Source organism: Bidens hawaiensis, unplaced genomic scaffold (genome assembly GCF_021521415.1).
Source record: "Bidens hawaiensis isolate Kalapana, Puna unplaced genomic scaffold, B.hawaiensis_p1.1 tig00034782_1, whole genome shotgun sequence".
Classification (NCBI taxonomy): Eukaryota; Viridiplantae; Streptophyta; class Magnoliopsida; order Asterales; family Asteraceae; genus Bidens; species Bidens hawaiensis.
In genome coordinates, this window is record NW_027496050.1 from 21,600 (window position 1) to 42,612 (window position 21,013).

General features: G+C 33.9%; 1 protein-coding gene and 1 pseudogene across 2 annotated transcripts; both read left to right on the plus strand.

The window, feature by feature from the left end:
- Positions 1-1,278: 1,278 nt before the first annotated feature.
- LOC143586712 (MADS-box protein JOINTLESS-like) lies at positions 1,279-7,489 on the plus strand. Its single transcript, XM_077068193.1, has 9 exons — positions 1,279-1,527; positions 1,716-1,939; positions 3,908-3,986; positions 4,368-4,432; positions 5,693-5,792; positions 6,190-6,231; positions 6,411-6,452; positions 6,692-6,832; positions 7,285-7,489. The coding sequence occupies exons 2-8, from the start codon at positions 1,725-1,727 to the stop codon at positions 6,803-6,805; spliced, it is 657 nt and encodes a 218-aa protein (XP_076924308.1). The 5' UTR covers positions 1,279-1,527; positions 1,716-1,724; the 3' UTR covers positions 6,806-6,832; positions 7,285-7,489.
- A 7,422-nt stretch (positions 7,490-14,911) lies between these two features.
- Positions 14,912-20,870, plus strand: LOC143586713 (cold-responsive protein kinase 1-like; annotated as a pseudogene). The gene is made up of 8 exons (XR_013144749.1): positions 14,912-15,448; positions 17,620-18,023; positions 18,102-18,227; positions 18,304-18,413; positions 19,459-19,669; positions 19,752-19,982; positions 20,057-20,210; positions 20,586-20,870. The product of XR_013144749.1 is annotated as a cold-responsive protein kinase 1-like (transcript).
- The last annotated feature ends 143 nt before the right edge of the window (positions 20,871-21,013 follow it).

The following is a 21,013-nucleotide window of genomic DNA, read 5'->3' on the forward strand; positions in this document are numbered from 1 at the left end:
GGACAAAACTGTCCCTCACGTGAATAGCACGCTGATGGGTTTAAGACCAGACCTAATGAGATTAGTGAATTCGGGTTTAATTGCAAGTGAAATGAAACCACAGGGACGGAAATCGCAAATTTGAAACTATTAGACTAAAATCGCAGATTTGGATAAACCACATGGACGAAACCCGCAATTCACTCTATTCTTATTATACATAAAATGACGCGTGGATTGTATTTTCTCATATTACATAATGTAAATCTTTTGTTTGTTCACCAACATTATTGTTGACTTTGTTTTCATACATGTGACGGGTACTAATTGTTGAAGTATTTCAAGAAATGATGACATATAGATATGCTATTGACCTAGGACAAATAAACAAAAATTAACGATTGTTTTGTTATGTTTGATTTAAAATCCGATGTATTGTATGAACCTTAATGTGACATGAATAAATATTACTTTAAATAATGCAATAAGCTATAAGCAATCGTACGTTCGCCCCAACGTATAATCCGTCTTTGGTTGGTATGTGACAAGAGAGAGGGATAATATGAAAACTCATGTGAGTTGAAGAAGTCAAAAACCCTGAAAACTCATTTTTAATCACATGTTTAAAGTGAACAATTAGTTTATGTGACTGTAAAATAAAAGTAAACAAACAAAATGCAAAAGTTAATTACTTTTTTCATCTCTCAAGAGTCATATGTGTAACATATATGTAACAAATCATTGTCTAAATTTTTTATTTTTTCTTTGCGTATTAAACGTAACATGATATATTAGTTAAGCTAAAGACATACCATCTGTATACAACCCACCTTACTCAAGTTGAACCCCTTTTATAATGGCGCCACTCAATTACAAAGCGTGCACATGAGCCGGATATCAAACTCGAGCACCACCTCATAATAAAACTCTTAAGAAAAACGCTAAACCATCCACTAACAAGTCCTTCAAATTTTTAACCTCGTTATTATCTTTCCAAAATATTTGTTAGATAATAGTTGAATATAAAAAAAAGTTCATATATTCTTTCATGAAAATATATGGTCCTCATTACTCAATAATTATTTGCAAAGATTATAAAGATAGTACTTTTACCTAATATATTCTTTCATGAAAATCTATGGTCCTCATTACTCAATAATTATTTGCAAAGATTTAAACCACTGATCTAGGGTTACTATAAAGATCCCATTCTTCACACATAGAATGGTATCATTCGTCATAAAAAATTACACAAGGTAAATAATAGTACACCTTCTGTCTCTTCGGTTTCCTTTTTATACAATAGTCCTTTCTTCAAGTCCCCAAGAACCAGACCACCTCCCCCAGTTCACCCCTCATACCTGACAATAACTCAACAACAAATAAAGTTTACTTCAAATCTCATATCATATTCAGCCTCCATACCCTCCATCTGATCTTCATGTTTTTTTTTTTCATTTTCTTTCTTATTTCTCAAAGTTCTTGAATAATAATAACACCCCACCTTTACTAATCATCATCTTGACCATCTAGATCGGATAATAGAAGGTATCGGGTAAACCACTGATCTAGGGTTACTAATTTAAACCACTGATTTGTACTTTTACCTAATTTTGGTAAAGAAAAATGCTGTCTTTTTGTTTCTTTTTCCTTTTTTGAAACCTACAAAATTAAATGTTTCCATTCATAGAAAATTACCCTTAATTTGAACTCTGGTTTATTCATTGTTTTCTTAGTGGATTTGGATGCCAAAAATGGCTTGTGGCAGTGGAAATATGATGGTTAGGGAAAAAATACAGATTAAAAAAATTGATAATGCTACAGCAAGAAGGGTGACTTTCTCCATGAGGAGAAGAGGGTTGTTTAAGAAAGCTGAAGAGCTTTCTGTACTTTGTGATGCTGATGTTGCTGTTATTCTCTTCTCCTCTAATGACAAGCTCTTTCATTACTCCAGTTCAAGGTATCTAGGGTTTTATTAATCTTGTTATTATTTTTTGGTGTTTGTATGTGTTTTAATGTGTGTCAGTGTCTGGTGTAATCATATTTTAATGTGTGGTGCTTTATAATCTTTTGTGTACTTGTTTCTTTTGTATTTTGTGTTGTAGGGTTTCTAATGAAGTTCTTTAATCAGGGTTCAGGAATTCATTGTCTAGTTTTGTGTGTTTAATTTGATATATTAATGTTTTTTTATGATCTGATTGTCTGGTATCTATTTTTCACAATGGATGTGAGACTGAGATTAACTTGGCTTGTACTTTATTCTGGTATAGTTGTTTGGCTGTTCTTATGAGCATTCATATGTTTCTTGGAATATTTTTTATGACATGAGTTATAATTCAGATGCAAGTAGCCGTAAATGAAAAATGCTGTTTAAAGGGGTGGAAGAGGGGGGCTGATGGTTCTATGTATGTACTATTTTCTTACTGATTTTGTGATTCAAACCCATAATCTTTGTCCACAAATGGAATTCGGATGAGTTGTTTAATAGATCTAAAGTAGCTTATAGAAGAAACATTATCAGATGTCATAGCTCTCATGGTATTATGGCTGTTCTTTGAGCTAGCACTCATTTCTTTGGAAATATATATATTTTTTTGCATTTTAAATTCAGACGCATAAGCATGAAAATGAAGAAAAAAAAGCTGTGTTCGAAGAATCGAAGGGGATTTTTTTGTATGTGGTATTTTCTTTAGGTTATGCAACATTAATTTGACTTTGTGGTTGAAACTTGTGATCTTCCGGTTGCAAATCAATACAATTCAGATGCTTAATGGATTTAAGTTAACTTAGGCGATAAGTAGAAGAAAAAAACCCCTTTACCTGGTCACATGCTATCTATACTTAGTGTCTTAGATTCCATTTATATGAAATGTTTGAAGCATGCTATATTTGTTAACATAGTTTAACCAAATGCTTATCTACATTTGGAGTTTTTTTAAAGTAATTAGTAGCTGTTTAAGAGTTTATGGATAATACAGAATTATTAATATGACATATATGTTGAATTAGAAGTTTTGGTAATGCAGATTCATTATAAAGTCCAAAACTTGAACCCAGCATGGTACTTAAGTACAAAGCTTCATAAAATCCACCTCAAATGCCAAGGTCAACCACATAATGTTGCTACTACCAGTTCCATAGAGTTTCAATATTTGAGTTGTTACATATTTGAAGAAAAATGTACATGTGGATTAAAGGATTTAATTATCATTACTGTAAGGAATAAGATAAAAAGATAAAGATAAAGTTGGTAAGAGTTTGAATTTGAATTGTTTAGTTTATTAGTTAGGTTTATTGGTGTTCTGGTGTGTGTGCCCGGTTTGTGTGTACTGGTGTTTATTAAGATCTCGTCCAACATGGCCAAGTATCTAAGTCATCCTTAGATGTAGGAGCACTATAGGAGTATGTGGATTAAAGAATGGGTTAAGTAATTTTAATCGGAGAAGTTTAAGAAAGCCTCAAGTAACTCATTTGATGCGACCTTTACAAAATGTAAAAAAGAAAAGAATCATTTATATATCACTACAAAGTCTTTAAACAACCCAAAGAACTAGAATTTGATATTCATAATTATAACTCTAGAATTGTAAGAAAATAATTGCTATATACCATCCTAAAAAGGTCTAACAAAGCATTCACAGGTGCATTTATAAACTCGTGTTTTAATATAGAAAATGAATCACTGTCAGCTACATTCAGATTTAGAATTACACTCTTGAGGCAAGCTGATTGATTGTTTTCTTGAGGTTCTCCACTTATGAACATATACCGAGCGATAATTTATATAACTTGGTCTACTGTTTAGAAGACTCTTCTAAATTATGTAATACTAATGATTTGATTGTGAAGGCTTTGATCACATAATTTTGTTGCATAAACATCCGGTGTACATATAAATGTTTCTAATGCACAGTTTCTTTTTTTTTAGTATGGAAGAAGTACTTGAAAGGCGTAGCTTGCACTCAAAAAATATTGAGAAGTTAAACCAACCTTCTCTTGAGTTACAGGTGATCATGGCTTTATTTTTCTTGCTATGTAGGTACTTCACAATTGTTATAATCATTTCTTTGTTTTTTATTGAGGCTTGGAAAATATAACTAAAAGACTGCAATAAAAAACTTCTCTTTAAAAGTTAATATAGTCAAATCATAAAAATTAGCCATTGCAAAATATAACTAAAAGACTGCAATAAAAAAACTTCTCTTTACTTTAGTTTATTGTAATTTGTATTCTCATAACATATGTTGATCAAGTCTCGGATCTTTAGTTGAAAAATGATTTTTCATCACATCAATAGTTATGGTCCTAGATTTGGGAGTCAATAAGGGATATAAATTCCTATTTTTTGTTCTAATGCAACCTTTGTATCCTCTTATTTTGTCATTCAGCTGGTTGAGGACACCCACTATGCCAACTTGAGCAAAGAAGTTGCTGAAAGAACCCTTCACTTAAGGTACATTCTAATACACACATACATACATACACAACTAGGGGTTGGCTTAACTATTTAGAGGGCTCAAAGAAAAGTAAAGTTTAGAGGCCATTTTCCTAATTTATTGTTACAAAGTTATTCTTCTTTATTCATGTTTGGGAACAACAATAATATGCTTTTATGGAACTAATGTACTATTACATTAGTGAAAACATATTGCTATTATTGGCTCAATTGTTGTTTAATTTGTCCCAAGAAAAAGGTCCAACTATGAGTTCAGGGTGGCAAGCCCAAGTAGCTTTAGCAAGTAGGTTGTGCCGTTGTGGCCTTAATTAGGGGTTTTATGCGTTTTCTTAATGACCAAGTTAGGGTTATTATTTCTTGTTAGCAAAGTTGCATTAACATTATAAGTAGATGCCACCAAGTTAGGGTTTTATAAGAGAGATCGTAATCAAGGTTTTTAAGTTATATTTCTTCGATAATAACTAGCTTCTTTAAACCGCGTGTGCTTCGGTGAAGTGGCAGGAACTTGGTCGGTATTGGTTTGTACAAGATTAAGGGGGTGTTTGGAGGAGCTTTTAAAATTGTTTTTTTGCTTATTTGCTTTTTAAAAAGCAAAAGCAATTTTACAAAAGCTTCAATTTGAAGCTTTTGGAATTGTTTTCCCAAACACCCTTTTGCTTTTCAATAAACAAATAGCAAATAAGCAAGTTTTAAAAGCTCACCCAAACACCCCCTAAAAATTAAAAAAGCTTGGGTTGTTTGTGTAACTTAATGGAACTTGAGGGTCACAAAACTAAAAAAAGTTAAATATGTGGGGTTAATTGTGTAACTAATTGAAACTTGTGAATATGTAAATACTTTTGCACGGATTTCGAAACTATAGTTTTAATATATCCAGTGTATTCCTATTGTGTGTGTTTTCGTTCGTATCAATTCTGGACTGGAGTTTAGCTACCAACTTTAAAGCATTACATATATGTATGGTTAGCTATCAACTTTAAAGCATTACATCTCATGGTAATTAATGATGATGAATCAAACGAGACTAAAGATGTGGCAATGTTATTATAGTCATTCTTTTTTATGGGGTCTTTTCGTGGAAACATAAGAATTTGGAAAATATCACAAGTATACTCGTTTTAGAAAATAGATTAAAGTAATTTATGAAATTTTGGAGCCCTCTCAGATTTGGAGGCCTATTAATGTGAAATAACTGGCTATACATGTGTGTATATATGTAATATGTGTTTATGAAATGTGATTCTTCATTAAAAACAGGCGGTTGAGAGGGGAGGAGCTACAGGGTTTAAGTATTGAAGAGCTGCATCAGCTTGAGAAGTCGCTTGAAGCTGGATTGAGCCGGGTTGTTACCAAAAAGGTGTAGTTGCTTTGTATTTGTTAATGGTTATTATTTTTTCCTTCTGTATTATATGAAACATGCAAATTTTATGATTTTAAAAGCTTTTAGGTTACATTTACCTACATGTTTATTATCTCATGCAAGGGTGTTTTACATCATTTTCTATACTATGTATCAATATCATCTGAAGCATGTTTTTTTGTATTTGTCAATACATAAAGTTCTGAATAATATCAACTGAAGCATGTTTTTTTGCATTTGTAAATGCATAAAGTTCTGAATACTTTCTATAAAAAACAAAGTAAAAAATGTGTACGGGCCATATGATTGAATCAAGTTGATTGAGAAATGTCAAAAAGAGAGCCTTGTGAATAAGTCTTTAGACATGAGCTTACCTATAGTTTTACTGTTACAGGGCGAGGTGATTATGAACGAGATCTGTCGTCTTCAAGAGAAGGTCAGAACTCGAACTTAACTAAGTAATTTCATTTATATACTTTGTCCTTAAGATACGTGAATCATAAACCGTGTTAGAAATTGGTGACACAAGGGCATGCCACTGCCTTTTAGTGTTGGATAAGATCATTTTTGTAGCCATTTAACAACTTGCTTTAAAGTCGGTTACAAAACATGCAGGAAGAGAAACTCATGGAGGACAATGACAAACTAAGACAAGAAGTAAGAGTCATGTTCTCTAAGGCTAAGTAGTTTTCTTTCTGTTTACATCTCTATTTGTATTAAGATAACGCCACAGGTATAATTTTCTTTGCCACCTATCCCCCTTTACAAAAAGGATGGTTTCACATTGTTAAATGTTGTACGAGTTTTTCGAGACGCTTCTAAAGAAAAACATTGTTTTGTTTGACTATGTTTGACTGCTATATGTGTTTTTTCTAACATTTGAATGGTGATTGAAGCTTTTGAAGATGTCTAATGCTCGAAAACGATTGATTTGTGATTCCGCTGATGATGGGGAATTATCGGAATCTACAGATATCTGCAACTCTGCTGGGTACTCCACAAGATTATGAAAGCTCCGGTACATCCCTTAAGCTAGGGTGAGCAAATTTGCTGTTATTTAGTTCTTTTTTTAAATTATAATATATAGTAATTATTGATTGAGGGCTTGTCTTTTTATTTAATAATTAGTTATTGTACGTGTAGTTTCATTGCAGAATGATAATTTAAAATTCCTTAAAGTTGTTGTGTGTAAGATAATTCGTTGTGTTGCATTTCAAAGCAGTAGTCTTTTAAGTTATTAAACTATAAATTCAAGAAGCAGAGCCTGATACTTTCTTTTGATTTGAAAACCAAACAATCGCTTTAAAATGTAATTCTTTCATTATATAGAAACATAGATATTACAACAACATAGCAGGTAGGCGGGCAACAAGCTGCGCCGCCACCCCTTTCTGAATGTAATTGTACTTTCATATGTTTTTTCAACTACATGTTTGATCGAAAATGTTTTATACTTACATTAATCACATCATATGTGGTCATGGTGCAGGTTGCCTCACTCAAGGTGGTGAAAGCTTAATAGGATTTCTATAACTATCAAGTATGTAAATGTAAGCCAAGAATGTTAAAACAGTGATTTCTTTGGTCACCTATATGACATTTGGAGTTATGGTTGTTGGATGTACAATCCATGTTATATTACAAACTGCTACAAGATAAAAATAAATAAATGGTTGCATACTATTAACGGTCTTTGTATAAACTTTGCTCGCTATGATGACGTTTATAGGTACGTACTTCGGATGATGCCTAAATATAGAGAGAGAATATAGTGAGCGGGCAACTTATGATATACTTATGCCAAGTGGCATGCGATCTCTTTCGTTGCTTCTGATGTGCAATAACTTTGAATTAGTTATGTGAAGGGTCATGTTCTAACTTAAGTAAGTGATATCAATGATTTTTCAATTTATAACATGTTTGACTTCTAAAACTAATTAAGTTAAAAGCTTTGTGAAATCCTGTAAAATGATGATTTTATATTTTAATCAGATTCATATAAATAGTGATTAATTACTTTTGTAACCTGTATGGGGCTTAACACTATTTGTATAATAACCTTTTCTTAATTTGTTTTTGACCGTTTTGCAATCAAAATTAACTTTTTAGTCTTTTTTTGATCGTTTTACATCTCTATATTATTTATTAAAATTAATTTATAATTTAACATATGTGACATTTTGGAGGCGTAAGATACAAATTGAAAATTTTGTATTATATCACTGCAAAATTATGAAACGGGTTCATTAAAAGTTTGACTTTCAGACTTGATTCAGTTAGTGTCTTTTATATGAAAAATTGTGTTGCTTCTTGTCCTTTAACTGCTATTTATTTTCTCAATTAAGTTTTGACATATGCTAAATTCCACTCCCTTGTTATTAATAAACAACAGTAAAATACTTAATAGGACCCATCTTTAAATGATGTTAGACTAATGAGATCCCCTATCTCAATCTTCATCCGTAACCTCACCTACGCCCATACCATGCCTTCGTTTTTTGTTGCTACCACTCCAGCCCCCCCCCCCCCCCCTCTCACCAACACCCTCCAGCTTACAACCATCGCATTACCTTAATTTGCAACAGGTGAACTGCATTAGAAGAAATGGAAAACCGACACAAATGCTTAGAACCGAGACAAAAAAATATATGAATCATGGAAGGTAAATTTGTGTCATTTAAAGAGCAGATTAATTAGCATCAAGATGATTATCATTCAAAGGTATCATTCAAAGGAAAAAAGAAGCAGCTACGCTATCGTTGGATCACAAGTATGAACCATAGATAGCAAATATGCTACTTTTTAAAATTAGTTCCCAAAATTGTTGTTTTTGTCAAAAACACATGGACTATTTATGTAATATACTTTTAGCCTTCTCAAAAAATTTTAAATTACCATGTCTTTGAAAGTGTGAATCATTCTTTCACTTTCTCTCTTTGACCATTAGTGTGTGAGTGAAAGGCAGTAGTAATTAACGATCGAGTGCCTAAATCCCTGAAGAAATTCCTCTAGAATCCAGAAAGTAAATTGTGTCTCGATCGAAGACAATAGTCACCAAATATTTACTTGTCATTCCTTTGAAAGAATGTATCCCCTAGACCGGCAGAAAAATGATATCATTTAGCCAGATGATTGACAACAATCAATGATATAGAGTAAAAGCTTTTGTGGTTTGCATGCTCAACTTTGGACTAAAAAAAGACAAGTGAAAACACTTTTGTACATATGTAACATTATCACGCTACGTATCGTGCCACTGCTATTAATTCGATTTTCAAATCACGATACATCTTGGTAATACATGAATGAGTAAAATATCTTAACTTATGAGCTTCATCAACAAATAACAACTTAACATCACAATTGTTAGGAATCTATCTTTTCATCAAGATCTTTAATCGGACCATCACCTGTTCTCCTTTCATAGTTGGTTTATTGGATTTTAATAATCCAAACTTTGGTCTATTGGCCGATATTAATCCCAACTTAAGAAATTCCCTAGAATAATCCCAACTTTCACTCTATTGGCCTCCACTGAGCCTTTTCTTAACAGGAACTAACCCAGTTAGTTTTAGGGCAAAATATGTCATTTCTACAAATTGAGGGGGACAAACGAAAAATGTAAATTAACTTAATAACTCAATGACACAGGCGCCACCACCACCGCGGTCGCCGCCACCGACACCAAGACCCTCGACACCGCCACCCGCCACCACCGCCGCCGCCGCCGCCGTCGACATCGCCATTACCACCGCGACCTCCGCCATTGCCTCCACCGCCACCACCAGTGGCGGAGGCCGCAATGGTGGTGGTGACGATGTCGACGACGGCGGTCGTGGTGGTGGTGGTGGCAGTGTCGAGGGTCGCGGTGTCGGTGACGGCGACCGCCGTGGTGGTTGCGCCCATTTCGCTGAGTTTTTAAGTTAATTTATATTTTTCGTTTATCCCCCTAAATTTGTAGAAATGACATATTTTGCGCTAAAACTAACTGGGTTAGTTCCTGTTAAGAAAAGGCTCAGTGGAGGCCAACAGAGTGAAAACTAGGATTATTCTAGGGAGTTTCTTAAATTGAGATTAATATCGGCAAATAGGCCAAAGTTTGGATTATTAAAATCCAATAAACCTTCATAGATTCATCTTTTAAAACCTCAAATTGAGCATTCAAATAGATTAAACGTTACCAGCATCGCCATCCTCATCAACTCGACATGAATAGAATGAATAACACTTCGTCTCATAGTTTCCTTGTATTGGTTGGACTATAATATTACATTACAATGTGTTAAGAATTCGAATGTTACAGCATTTGATATATGATGCACACCTATCGTATAAGTAGTAGAATAACAATGTCTCCATGCTAAGCATCCCTTAATGCAACATAGTTTCAATCATCAACTAATTAATAAATAACAACAATGTAATTCCTTTCATTTGAATAATAAAGGCCAGAGGTTCACCGCTGTGGCGGTACCTAGTGAATTTCTTTAGGAAATGTCGTCGGTTCAAGTCTCATTCATGACAAATTGTTGCTAGCAAGTCAAGGGTTTTTTAATATTCTATCAATTTAGTTAAAATAAAATGAAAATTGGTACATCATTGACTATTGAGGTTTCTTTTATGGATATAGTACAGTAATTGCATAATGAGTTTATGATTAAACCATGAATGAAATCAGGTATATCGTTAGGATTTTAATTTGTGACTAATTTATGCAGATTTTAACCGACATTAAAATTGGTAACACCGCCGGGAGGTATGGCCACCAGCATGTCAAGGCTTTTGCATAGTTGGGGGTGGTAAAAGGTTACTGGTGGAATGTTTGGATGGGGAGGGGGGCAAGGGTGTTGTCCGACGTGGAGGTTATACCGCCCCTAGACGGTAACCACAGCATGTGGTGACTGTGGTCTAAAGTCAATCACTGAAACCCGTCATTCTAATTTGTTCTGCACAAGTATGATCTTCAATCGTCCTGTTAAAGTCAACAAACTAGAATGCAGGGCAACGGGCAACCCACTTAACAGTCTTAAAATTTCACACACATAGTAGTCACAAGCGCACAACTAGATGAAGAGAAGCACACCATGTGGCTACAAGAGCAGGACCTTCCTCTATACATTGTGTTACAAAACATTAAACTTTAAATTTCTTTGTATATTATATATAGAGAGAAAAATGTTCAATACATAATCAGTTTTAAGTACAAAACCACTAGAACCGCTTAAGACAGTCATACAGTGTTGAGCAAATGTAGTGGGTGATTGAAATAGAAACAGTTACGTAGTTTTGTAACAAACTGACGTACTACAACTAAAAAATACGTACACGTGTTTGTGTTTCTCATTTCTCACAGTTCCACTTGATGTGTTGGAAGTTGGAACAACATACCAGAAACGCATAACACACTTTACGTTATGCTTTAAACTTAACACACCCGCCTCCCAATCTCTATCTCCCTCTGGTTGTATCTATTGAACACTACTATAAGTGTATTATGCAGCTCTTGTGGTTTTGTATCAAAATTTCATCATGTATAGAGCGTGCCATATATAGTGATGACATCTAATGACAACATTAGATATTTAGTCACAAATTAAAGACATTAACTATTATGGTCACACATTAACGGAGACAACAATTGATGGGATCTATTTGATGGTGCAATGTCACAGACTGTTGACTTAATCGGGGATCTAAGCGCTGCAAGTGACAAGTATCCGTAACGAAGTCTAACTCAACCCGTATGATCAACTTAGCATACTCATCTAACTTTATCACATACCAAAGAATCTATAACCATAATATGAACTAGTTATAACCTCTTGCTCGAATAATAATTCAATTTCCTTAAAAGGGTAGTTTAAATCAACAAATATCAAGCACTGACATTTGGTCGAACACCTTCCTTGCATCCAACAAACTTACATTTCATACACACACAGAGTAAAACTTTAAAACTAAAACACTACACCTTTGATCTAGTGCTTCTTTCTTCTACCAGGAAGCTTCTCAGTTGCTACTCTGTATATCCAGTAAACCTTTTCTTGAAAAAAGTTTTTTAAAAAAATAATATTAATAATTGGAAAGTGGTGATCTGGTAATCAAGAGAGAAATCGGTGGCGTACCAAAGCGAGTACATGAGCGGCTATGAGAACGACGACGACAAAGGGTACGACTTGAAGGATCCATGGCTGTATGGAGGTTTGCTGCTGAGTAGAATTCGCCATTAAAGGGGCGGAGAAGATGAAGATGAAGAAGTAGTTGAAATGAGTCAGATTTGGGAATGACCCTTTTCTCAAGGTTTATTATGAATTGGTTAATCGAATAAAATATAGCTTAATGAACAAAGGGGTTTTAGACATGGGCAATTTTATAAAGTAATAACTAAATTTTAAAAGTGTTTTTCTTATTTTATTAAATTAAAAGTTTTAATATGTTTTTTAGCTTTTTTCTTTTTTGTTTCACACAGGAAATATTTTTATCTTTTTTTTAATGTTGATGTTGAGTGGCGACGTGGATTTTAAGTTTTATTTTTGAATTTTAAATTAATTAACGTTTTTTATTTATTTTTAAATATAACTACATATATTATATTTCGAATTCCGACCCCCACATCTTATCCTCCATTTCTTTTTTGGCGCACAAAACAATTGGTGAGACTCGATTTGAAGATTTAGTGACCCGATTTGAGAAAAATATGCATGAGTGACCTAATTGAAACACTTTTGAATAAACGACTACCCAAAGACAAAAACCGAGGACCCTCCACAATTGGATTACTTACCGGTTACATCTCACTTTGCATCTATGAAAGAGAGAATATAATACCCATTAAAGCACAAGAGAAATAAAGAGGAGGGCGAGGTGCTATAAGCTTTTTCAGTGGTAACTGGATCATATGAAAAACAAGTAATGACATCATATTTAATAACCATTCTTTCTCAATGGCTAAATTGGTGCATGACATAAAAGGCTGCCACCTTCTTATGGGTTAATCATAAGAGCAAAAGATCGGGCCTTAAATGAAAAAATAGTGTAAATTCAACTTTGTTAATTTTCTGTTATTGGTCATTTTATGCGTTAGTTTGGTTAGATGAAGTTTTTACTTTCTTTCCTTTGTAATATACAACTTTTTGTGAGTTTTCTCTCGTTTTCGTTTTATAATATTGGCAAATGAGAAAAAAAAAAACAAAGATTAAAGAAGACACATTTGGGTTATAAATCAATAACTTTATTATAGTGACAAAAATGCCCGGCCCAGGCCCAGGCGTTCACGAAGTCCATTTACACCGGAAACCTCAAATCTAGAGGTGCACAAAAAACCCGAACCTGGAACCGGACCCGAAATAAATACCCGGAACCGGTTTTTCTAATACCCGGGTTATTAATACCCGAACCCGAACCCGACCCTACCCGTAGGGTAGGGATAGGGTATGCATTTTGGCACTAAAACCCGAACCGATTTGTACCTGGTAATACCCGAAAACCCGATTTGTACCCGGTAATACCCGAACCCGGAACCGAGGTTTTCCAATACCCGAAACCGGGTATTTCAAATACCCGATGTATACCCGAAAAAATACCTTAAAAATACCCGAATAATACCCCTAAAAAGTGTAAACTTTTAAAAAATCCAATCTATATAAAAAAATACCGGAAAAAAACCCGAAAAAACTCGTAAATAGAGTTTTTTCAATACCGGATAATAGAGTATTCAAATACCCGGTTCTATACCCGACACAAACCCAATGCATAGGGTATGATTTTTAGAGACAATGCCCGACCCAAACCCTACCCGATTATTACCAATACCCGGTCATACCCGAACCCGGGTATTTAAAAAACCCGATTTGTGCAGAGGTGCTCAAACCACATGGCCAATCCATTCTATACATTTATTATTCAAACAAAATACACCAAATGGACATGCCAACTTTTACTTCTATAGACATTTCTTTGAAAACAGATCGGCTCCAAACTCAACTTTGACTTTTTTCATAGTAGACATTTGACCGTTAATTTTTTAACGATAAACTTCTTCTCAGTTGACTTTTTGTCGGTTGCCTTTCTTGCCTTCACTTTTTCTTTTTTCAAAACCACATCTGCCCCCAAATCTTTAACTTCGTATCTATATTTGTAAAGATAAATATCATTAGGGTGGTGAAAGTGCCATCTCATTCTAAACATCTATCACATTTCCTTCGTTCATATAAACGTCACATAATTCCATCTCAATCCATCTTTCAATCGTGAAAATGTCAATCTTTCACCATCTTTATTTAAATAATTAAAATTATAGAAAACTAAAAACTAAATTCACATTATTTTTTAAAAGTTAAATATTCACTAAAATGAAATTAAAATTACATAATTCATAAAAATACCACAAAACATAAATTTAAATTACTAAATTTATAGAAAAAATAAAATTTATATTCACATCAAATTTGCTAGTGTTGGAGTCATGATGTTGAACCGCAACTGGAACCGTAAACCCGGGATGATCGATCTTAGAACATCCCATACGACAATGTGTTAAAACTATTGTTCATAACTAGGTTTCACTGCTAAAACGCTTCTACTTTGGCACGCTTGATAGTGCGGCGCGCTATGTAGAATGGTTGAATTTCATAACATTGACAATGCAGCTAATAGTTCAGTTTTGATATGTTGATAGTTGCGTTATTTATGTTTATTTAAAGTTTAAAAACTAATATGCATGTGTTAACCCAACTTTCGAGACTCCTTGAGTTCAAGGTGTTTCAGTACACTTAAGTTATGGTGGCAAGTATGGTTGTGGTGGAAACAAAGTTTTGAACCAGTTTAGCAATAGTACCATCAAGGAGGAAGCACAACACTTCGGAAAAAGCCCATTATATGTAACTTTTAGAACTTAAAATCATGAGATCAAACTTAACCATCACCCTCATGTTATTGGACCAGAAGACACAATAACGTTTATTTTATCTTTTAATACTTATATAATATCTATTTTGTGATGTCAACAATGATATTTGATGTTGTATAAATCTATTATAAAAATGATATTCATGAGCAGCCATTGGAGATTATTTGTCAACAGCTGTAATGATGGTTGGTGGGCCTCGGCTAGGCTCCACATTGCCGCGCAAGAATACATGCATTTAGTTGACATTTTATTTTACAATAAATGCTTATGAAAGAAGCAACGTTATATTACATAAGTTATATAACCATTAGACATTCTCATTAATTCATTATTGAACCAAAGACAAATTAGGAGGAGCCATGACTGAGTGTTGGTCCTATAGGTGGCAGATGGTGGTGGTTGCCACCGTGTTCATGGTCCTTTTCACAGTTCCGGCGAGTTCACAACCCCAAACAAACGTACTAATTCAGTCATGTAGTGCAGTCAACGCTACAAACCTCCTAAATTTCTTCAGCAATCTTAATGAAACTTTTAGAGCCATCCGAACACAATTATCCAACAATAATACCTACTTTGCAACCTCAAATATGGCAAGTAATTCGGATCCTGTTTATGTAATGGCTCAGTGTAGGAAGTATATGTCGACAAGCGACTGCGTTGGTTGTTTTGATGCCGCAGCTAGTTCCATACGTAGTTGTGCGGCTTTCAACGGTGCCCGGACAGTACTTGATGGCTGTTCGCTAAGGTGAACACTCGTCCACTTTGTTACTTTTTATGATTTCATGCAACTCTTTATTGAAAATGAGTTCAAGTACGTGTTCAACAAATTCTTTTACTTCACGGATATTTAAATGTTTAAGAGACTTTGTCTTTATCACGGGGTCACCAACCCAGAATTTCTATATTCAAGTAAAAACTCATTGTTTTCAAAAGTTAATAGGAAATTGGTGGGCCGATTAAAACAGGAGTTAGCTAGACCACTTGTTAAACCGTTAAATCACCACTAAATCGAAAATTGGACGTATGGAGCCGGCTTGTGTATGTGAACCTGGTTTATTAACCAACACTGCCACCTTTCTTATGTGAGACCGGGCATTTGCAATCCACATGTCAAAAAACGTACACATGCAAGAAAATTACATTAGTTGTTTTAGGGGTGTTTATAAACCACCTAAAACCATACAAATCCAAATTGTTTTACTGTTTACGGTTTAAAACATGAAACCACTTGTGTAACCAAACATGATACATTTAACATTTACTACTATTTATTTTATTTTTATTTAATAAATTTGAAATTATACATTTACATCATATTCATATAAAGTTACGTATACACACACGTTAAATGGCTCACATAATTTATTTGACCTTAAAAAATATAGAAAGCTATATCATTTTAATATTTTTTTGTTCTCTCTATTCAGATCTCGGATTTGATCATGTAGTAGACCTGTATCTATTTTTTTATTCATTAAATAAATAATATTATTATCCAGTTTAACCGGAAAAGTCAAACGTGATCATGTACGATATGATCTTGGTCTTTAAAATACGATTTGGTTCCCTGTTTTCAGAACCGCACCCCGCCATATATACAATTTTATTAAATGATATCTTCTAGACTTCTATGTCTATAATACGATTTGCTTTTTTTTCCATTTCTTTTAAAATAACTCTTGCAATACTAATAAATTTTGTACTCCCTCCGTCCCATTATAAGTGTCATATTTTTTCAAGTCTTTCTTGTTTAACTTTGACCGATAATATTTTTGTTTGTGTTATATAATACTTGATATAAAATATATGAATGGATTGGGTTTTAAATGTATTTTACATTGATATAATTTTCATTAAGTATTATATGACACGGACAAAAATATTTACGGTCAAGGTTGCAAAAGAAAGGTTTGAAAAGTCAAACTAAGACACTTATAATGGGATGGTGGGAGTATCTTCTTGTAATCATTGGACTTGAACCTTGATCATGCACTTTAAAAGTTGAATGTAGTGTTTAGTATAAAGAAATATTATGCAGAATATAATGGACCATTGTGAAGAAATAAAAATATGATATTTGGTTGTTTATTGGAATTAAAGCACCTATTACAGAAGTAATCTTATTTCATATAAACACGTCAAAAACCGTACATCTATGCTCTTTGTTTTTTTTTTCCAACTCTACTCTATCGACACCACCACCACCTGATCACCACTTGACCATCACAATTACTACCACCACCAACATCGTCGCCGCCATCGTGATTGTAACCATGGATGAAGAAAATAACGAAAATATTATTTATTGTGATTTGATCTAAAATTTTGGCTCTGATGCCATAGAAGTACTTATGGGGTCCAAATATTTCATTGATTATAATTGAAAACAAGTGTCTCTTTTTGATGGGCTCAGGGACCGTGGGTTTGTTGTGGGTCAGGCTACGTTGAAGGCTAAATCGGGCAAAGTAGTTAAACACGAGAAAGCTTGTTTAGATAATCAACATGTCTTTCTACCATTTGCCTTTGACACATTTGGTTTTCTGGCCCAGATGCTGTGAAATTTTTGAGTAGGGTTCAGCGCGTCGTACACGGAACCTCTTCAGCTTCTAGGTATCAAAGCTTCGTTTTTAGCAGGATTGACATTGCTATTTAAAAGGGGGTTGCGGCGCAGCTTGTTGCCCGTTTGCCTGCCACTTTATTGTAATCGTTTTATAGTATATTATATTTATAAATAACTCTAATATAAATACTGTATAATTGTATATCCTCTAATATAAACTGCATATTCTAATTCAGGTGCAAAATGGTCTTTTCCATAATATAGTTTTCCAATATCAACAATATACTAGCTATATTTTCAGTGTTTTGTGAATCTTACTCTAGCCAGCATCATATCCAATATAATGCTTTCTGAAGGTATGAGAGTAGTTCCTTCACCGATCAAACAACATTGCCAGGAGAAAATAAAGTCTTATGTGGCAATAGTACTTCATCACAACAGAGCGTTTTCGAAACGGCCGTGGATGGATTATTGTCCAATCTTTCTATAGCAACTCCAAAAATAAGTGGTTTCTATGCTGCAGCCATATCACCGGTCGTTGGTACCAATACAAGTGCTTATGCTATAGCGCAATGTGTCGAGACAGTAGCACCAGACAGCTGCAAAAGTTGCTTGCAAGATACATATGCCAACTTAAGAAGTTGTGCCACTGATGCTACTGATGGGAGTGCTGTTAATTTGGGGTGTTTTATGAGATACTCCACCAATGCATTTTTCAGAAACAATGAAACAACCGACATCACCCCATTTCTACGAGAAGGTGAGCTAATTTTCTTTTCGAACTATGATATCTAAAAGGTGCATAATTAAATCATGGTCACTTATCATATTTTTGCAGGAAGTTCATCAAGCAATAAGGTAGTGATTGTTGAAGGCGTGGTTGGAGGTTTAGGTGGTCTGTTGATCTTCTTGCTAATAGGTGTACTTTGGTGGTATTGTCGGTCGAAAAGAATACCACCAGGAGGTATGCATTATCATTTGCTAGTTAAATGAGTTAAACTAGATCACTCAAATAGATTAACTGATTTCATTTCCATCAGCTGATTTGCAAGACTCAAAGGGTTACAGCTACAGTGATCTCAAGAAAGCCAAAAATGATTTTGAGGACGAAAATAAGCTTGGAGAAGGAGGTTATGGAGATGTGTACAAGGTACTCATTAATTCAAATTCTGATTTTCTCTATGTCAAACACAGAACCAATGAAAATTGATAATATATCCAAATTAATCCTCAAGTCTACCATCTTTTCCCATTTTTCCTGTCAATATTAGTCTCTCCATGATACGACCGCTTTGAGATGGTTAGTCTCCCAAAGAAATCAGAGAAGAAAATGAGACGATAACTTTACTAGAATTTTTATTCACATCCCATTCTACAACCATTTTTTTTAAAAATGGGATAAAAATACATGCTCTAATGGTTAATACAAATGATCCAACAATAAACATATTACAGGGAAAGTTGGTATTTATACACATTTTCAATACAGTAAAGGTTTCCTTTTTGATAAAATTTTCATGCCGATTATAAGCGCCTATATGATACTATGACTAGCTTCTCCTATCTTCCGAAGTACCTTCTCTAGGCAGGTACATACACACGATCCAACAATAGACATATTACAGGGAAATGTGGTTTTGATGAGGTATTCAAGGTATAATACAAAAATGTTACTTATAACTGTTGGGTATAATCTTGATTGAGTCAAAGTCGGGTAACGGGTCAATTAGGTTGTTGCAAAATTGGTGTAGCTTGACCGAGTAAATTGGATGTGCACGTGTGGGGCAAACTGAACAATTGAGTTGTTAGCTGTTTTTAAGGAGAACGTGGACTTAGTTTTTGCATGTGATGGTTATATTTATATTATAAATAGTAGTATTATCTCAATTGTGATGTACCCATCTTTCATATTTTTAATAGAGAAGCATTTCTTTTATCTTCTGCATATTCACATATACATAATTACATACATACGAGAGGGTGAGTTGTGTGTGTGGAGTAGGGCCTGAACCAACAATAACAACGATAATAATAATTTACGAATATGCATATAAATATAATGATTCCTGTTTGTAAAATATCTCAAAGTATACACTTTTTTTGTTTCAGAAAAACAGATAATTCAGGATTTTATGTAACTACTTAATTTGAAGTAGAATGACTTATAACTACTAGTTTTTACAATGATTTAATAGGCAATTCTTGAAGACAAGAGAGTTGTGGCTGTGAAAAAGCTTAAAGTTGGATATGCTGGAGCGAAAATAGGATTCGAAAATGAAATCTTACTTATAAGTCAAATTCGTCATAGAAATCTTCTTGGTCTCTTAGGATGGTGTAGTGACGAATCCAATCTACTTCTTGTCCTAGAATATATGCCAAATGGAAGTCTTGACAGGTTTCTATGGGGTATGTTTTTTTTTTAAGAATTTGATGTGGATTCACTAAAAAATCTTTATTTCCAAACATTTGAAATGCTTATTCATTATAGGTGAATGAAAGGGCACGCTAAACTGGAAAGACGATATGACATTATCTTAGGGATCGCTAGGGGTCTCGCTCATCTACACAAGGAAGTCCATGTTAGAATTGTGCATAGAGATATAAAATCAAGCAACATTCTCCTTGATAATGATTTGCAACCAAAAATAGCAGATTTTGGATTAGCAAGGTTTCAACCTGAGGATAAAAGCCATGTTATCACCAAGTTTGCTGGGACACTGTAAGTTTTATTTACAATATATGCAACTATAATTCCTCATTGCATTCAATCACATTCTTGTGTTACAATACTAGAGGCTACACTGCGCCAGAATATGTACGATACGGCGTTTTATCAGATAAAGTTGACACTTTCAGTTTTGGAATCGTGACCCTTGAAATCATTAGTGGTCGAATGTGTACGCACCAGAACTTTGATGGACCGTCAACCGATTATCTCCTCGAACATGTGAGATACAAGTTTACACCCTTTCTCTTTTCTATTTCATCATCAATTAAGAAATAGTACCCATCTCATTAGATGCATATTATATTGCTATATATATTGTATCTCTCACTCTCTATCTCCCACACACACATATGTGTATATTACGAATGAAGGATAAAATAAAACCCCCAAGATACTATAAAATTTTGTGGAAACCACTTTTAAACAAAATAATTTATAAGTTTTACTTATTCAATTTTTTTCAAATGCAATGGTGAGAACAATGCTTTTTATTTATCTTGGTAAGCCGACCACGAGTTAAATATTAAAACTAATTTTCGTAAATTTTATAGAATTCTTTTGAGCTCTTACATGTTTTGCTACAATTGTTGACAGGCATGGAAGTTGTACGAAAATCAAAAGGCCATGATGCTAGTTGATGAGACAATGGATGTCAATCCAGACGAAGCAAAACATGTAGAGAAGATCATTGAGATTGCTTTGTTGTGCACTCAATCAACCATTTCAAAAAGACCAACCATGTCTGAAGTTGTGTTGATGCTTCCAAATGATCTATCATTGGGGGAAAGACAACTAACAAGACCTAATTACATTGATCAAAATCGAAGGATTCAATTATGATCTTCATATAAACTTCAAAGGCATCCTAATGCCCAATAGATTCATGATGTTCATGTTATTATGTTGTTTAAAGCGAAGAAAGGATTGAACTGGTTTCTTGTATCCAAATCTCTCCTCTTCGTTCCTTCCTGTAAACAATTAGTTGTCTGCAAAGACTTTTTGAAAAAGAAAACAATTAAAAA

Excerpts from the sequence above, each read along its gene's own strand:
- LOC143586712 (XM_077068193.1), top strand. The coding sequence starts at position 1,725 with ATGCCAAAAATGGCTTGTGGCAGTGGAAATATGATGGTTAGGGAAAAA. Across the intron at positions 4,433-5,692 it reads GAAAGAACCCTTCACTTAAG|GCGGTTGAGAGGGGAGGAGC; the intron begins GTACATTCTAAT and ends CATTAAAAACAG. Across the intron at positions 6,232-6,410 it reads TCTGTCGTCTTCAAGAGAAG|GAAGAGAAACTCATGGAGGA; the intron begins GTCAGAACTCGA and ends CAAAACATGCAG.